We start from the raw sequence: 3,813 nt of genomic DNA on the forward strand, positions 1-3,813 counted from the left end.
AGGTCCCTTCCGACCCTAAATCTATGAAACTATGAAACCAAAGCTGCAGCTTGCAGATGAAGGCAGCATTGTAAGTTTTAGAAATAAGCTTCATTTCTCTATAACACCAAACTACAACAAAAAGTTCATTAGTCCTTAGTGGCTTTCCTTCCTCTGTGAATGACCAGACTTGTCAAATATGGCAAGTTTTGGTCATTTTTTTGGAACACAAGAAGCATTATACAGGGAATAAACATTAGAAAGATATGAGCTAAAGGCACTGTCATACTAATATCATTAGTAACAAATAAAATTAAGTAAATAACCTATTTCTGAATCAAGTGCTACAGATCAGTTTCAAAATCAACACGTCCCTATCCTCAAAGTGTGTTGGAAAGTTGTCCAATTTTACTATAGTTCACAGGCTTCAGCAGGACATTAAGAATTCATCAATAACTTACCACTTTTTACACGGGAGAAGATGTAATTTAAGACCTAACCCGGGCGTAACATCCCTTCATATGGAAACACTGACAAACTGAAGCCTTTCAGCTAAGGAGGAATGGATAAACGTCACGTGGTATGCTGAAACAATTTCCATTAGACTGCATTAGAAATGTTAACACTTTCAAAAACACTGGTATGAAAGGGAAGCTTAATTCAAGCCTGGAAGCACACCAGTATTCTAGGTCCAAGTGAACCTATCAAACCAGAAATAGAAGCACTAGCACATTATAAAGTCCACCTTTTATTAAATCACGATGCAGGTTTCAAAAAAGGCTACCCTAAACCATGTTTTAGAGAATTAAACACCATGCAGAATGAAACAACACAGAGGGAGGGAGAGGTACATATAAAAGAGGAAAACCTTTCAGACCACATTTGAAACAAGATGGAGAGAAACAGGTGGGTTTTATGGACAACAGGATTTGATGAAAAGGTTTTTAAATCATTGCTGCAACAGCATTAAGCCAACCTGATGTCTCATTTGCCTACCAGTTAGAAATAGTTTTAGATACGGTGCTTGAAGAGTGACAATATCCAAGGAAGGCTGGAGCAAGTACACAAAGGGAAGTGACATTAACTCTTCTTTGATTTCATAAAGGCAGTAGCAAGCACCAACAAGGAGAGACAGGCAAAGGCATGGATAGGATTTCTCAACAAAGAATTACCTTAGACAAATGCCCCAGGTCAGGTCTCACCCAGCCCAGCTTCTCCAGCACACAATCATCAAATGCTGCCTGCTGTTTCCGGCATCGACGAAGCTCCAGCAGGTTGGTATAGTCAATACAGGTCCAGTATTCAGTAAAAGGTTCTGCACAGTGCAGCTTTACATTCCTGGAAAAGATTTTGGAGAAGACAGCTCATCAAAGATCCTTACTTCTCTTGCATTAATTTCAGCCAAAAAACATATACACCAATTTCCTAATGGTTGCAATACACTAGTTATTTACAAGGTTAGCTATCCAAACACCAACTAGAAAGAGGTGGCCCAGTAACTTTGGAAGAAAAATTAGAGTAATAACAATTATTTTGATAAGGTGCACTGCACTTTAAAAGAGTTCCATTCAAGAAGAGCTTACTGCCTGAGCATATTAATATATAGTTTGATATCATTCTCAATGGAGGTAGTTATTAACCACTGAGTAACCACAAAAGCCATACAATTAATATGATTAAGCTGAGAACAGCCATCAGAGACTATTCTTTCCATGTACATGTCTCATTAGTTCATGCTTATTTTGATAAGAAAAAGTAACATATTCTGCACAAAGATATTCAATTGATTCCAACTCAGTTTTGACTTCTCAGTTTTGCAAGACACTCTTTACACACTGGTAATGTTTATGCTGCAGTAGCACTCAGATGCTGCAGCTGGAGAAGGCTGGATTGTGCTCACTCCCCTAACAAAGAAAGGTGCTGAGATCCCCCAAGGACCCAAGTGAACAAGAACATGGTCCAACGTGCTTGTAAGTATATAATATTGGTCACGCAAGTAAAGTTCTCACTTGTAATAACATACTGCAAGAGGAGAAAGGACACACAATGGAGGAGGAAAACAACCTGCAGACCAAGTGTGAAGATTTAACACACAGCTAAAAGCTGCCGAAGCGCACAGATCGCTGCCTCTAGGTTAAAGCAGCGGTTCCCAAACTCTGACAGATTGCACAGTACGAATTTAAAATGATACAACCTTCAGTACCACCAGCAAATTTTTGTCATTTCAAGTAATTATAATAAATCTGTTAACACGTACCACTAACAAGCTGTCTGTGTACCACTGGTAGTACCCATACCATAGATTGGGAACCGCTGGTTTAAATGGTTCTGAAGTTAACATATCTGCTTTAGACATTTAAGTCAAACCAAACGGTCCCGAGGCCGAGACTGCAAGAGAGAAGTAAAGGGAAAGGGAAATGAAAAGCTTGGGTCACGTTTCACGAACAACCAAAATCTGCTCCCGAACGTACTGCTTTCTGCTCAGCAACAGGAGCTGAGCCCATCATGGACCCCTTCAACTGAAGGCACAAGGCCTCCAGGGTCCGAGTCTCAGACCCGGCAACAAGAACCTCAGGAAGCAATGCTCTTGCCTTTCTTGGGATCAGGGGTAGCTCCACAAGTGAGCCCTGCACCTCACCCTGACCCCAAATGCCATTCCCCTTCCCTGCCTGGCTTGCCGCTCTGCCTTTTGCTCCCCGCTCAGCTGCTGATCCATCCTGTGGTCCCTGCACCATCTGCAGCTCGGCCTCCTGCTCCCTGCTCGGCTGCTGCTCCATCCCATGCTCCCTGTGCCCTCTACTGCTCTGCCTCCCGCTCCGTGCCTGCTCTGCCTTCCACCCCCTATCCCCTGCCCACTCTGCCTTTCATTCCCTGCCCCCATGGTCCCTGCCCAATCTGCTGCTCTGCCTTCTGCTCCCTGCCCCATATGCCCTGCCCTTTCTGCTCCTGGCCATTTGCCGCTCTGCCTTCAGCTCCCCCATCCTGTCTCTGCTGCTCTGCCCATGGCTCCCAGCCCACTCTGCTGGCTGCTCCCCTCCTCCCAGCGTGGACCTGACCTGACCTGAAGAAGTTGAGGGCGCAGCGGTTGACCTCCTTGCCCTCTTGCAGGCACTTGCGCGGGTCCTTCTCCTCCCAGCGACACAGCGCAAACTCCTTGTTGGGCTGGTCACACTGTGAGCCATAGTGGTGGGCCGCTGCCTTCAGCACCGCTGAGCTCACCAGCACCTGGGGGGGGCAGCGGGGAAGGGGCATCAGACACAGGCTCCCCTACGCCCCTCAGCCAGGACCATGACATCATCATGGGGGTCAGCCCCCCCTCCCCAGCCAGGGCTGTGATGTCATCGCAGTCAGCCCCCCCGGGCTGTGATGTCATCACGGGGGTGAGACCCCCCAGCCGGGAGCTGTTACGTCATCATGAGGGGCAGAGCCACCCCGCACCCCTCAGCTGGGGCTGTGACGTCATCACGGGAGTCGACCCCCAGCCGGGGCCTGTGGCGTCAACACGAGGGGCAGAGCCTCCCCGCGCCTCTCAGCCGGGCCGTGACGTCATCACATCAACACTGAGGGCAGCGCCCCCCTGCGCCCTCAGCCGGGGCAATGACATCATCGCGCCAACAAGAGGGAGGGGCACTCCCGGGGCGGGGGGGCTCAGAACCCCTCAGCTGGGGGCCGTGACGTCAGCGGGCTGGGGTCTCACCTCATGCACCTCGAGCTCATCGAACGTGGGTAACTCCCGTGTGCGGGGCATGGCGCCGCTCGCTCACCCGTCCGCCCCGCCCCACTCTCCTTCAGCTCCCCTTCGCCGCTCGCGCAGGCCTCACAGCCCCTGCGCAT

General features: G+C 48.7%; 1 protein-coding gene across 1 annotated transcript in view; it reads right to left on the reverse strand.

The window, feature by feature from the left end:
• The window catches only part of NDUFA8 (NADH:ubiquinone oxidoreductase subunit A8), a 5,835-nt gene extending 2,050 nt beyond the window's left edge, over positions 1 to 3,785 (reverse strand). Inside the window, exons 1-3 of the mRNA XM_019510856.1 lie at positions 3,677 to 3,785; positions 3,041 to 3,204; positions 1,152 to 1,317 (exon numbers count right to left, since the gene is read on the reverse strand). Coding sequence (XP_019366401.1) covers positions 1,152 to 1,317; positions 3,041 to 3,204; positions 3,677 to 3,727 — 381 coding nt within the window. The 5' untranslated portion in view covers positions 3,728 to 3,785. The remainder of the gene's footprint in view (positions 1 to 1,151; positions 1,318 to 3,040; positions 3,205 to 3,676) is intronic.
• Positions 3,786 to 3,813: the final 28 nt, after the last annotated feature.

The sequence above is a fragment of the Gavialis gangeticus genome, unplaced genomic scaffold (genome assembly GCF_001723915.1).
Source record: "Gavialis gangeticus isolate Ggan-Ray unplaced genomic scaffold, GavGan_comp1, whole genome shotgun sequence".
In the NCBI taxonomy this organism is placed as follows: Eukaryota; Metazoa; Chordata; order Crocodylia; family Gavialidae; genus Gavialis; species Gavialis gangeticus.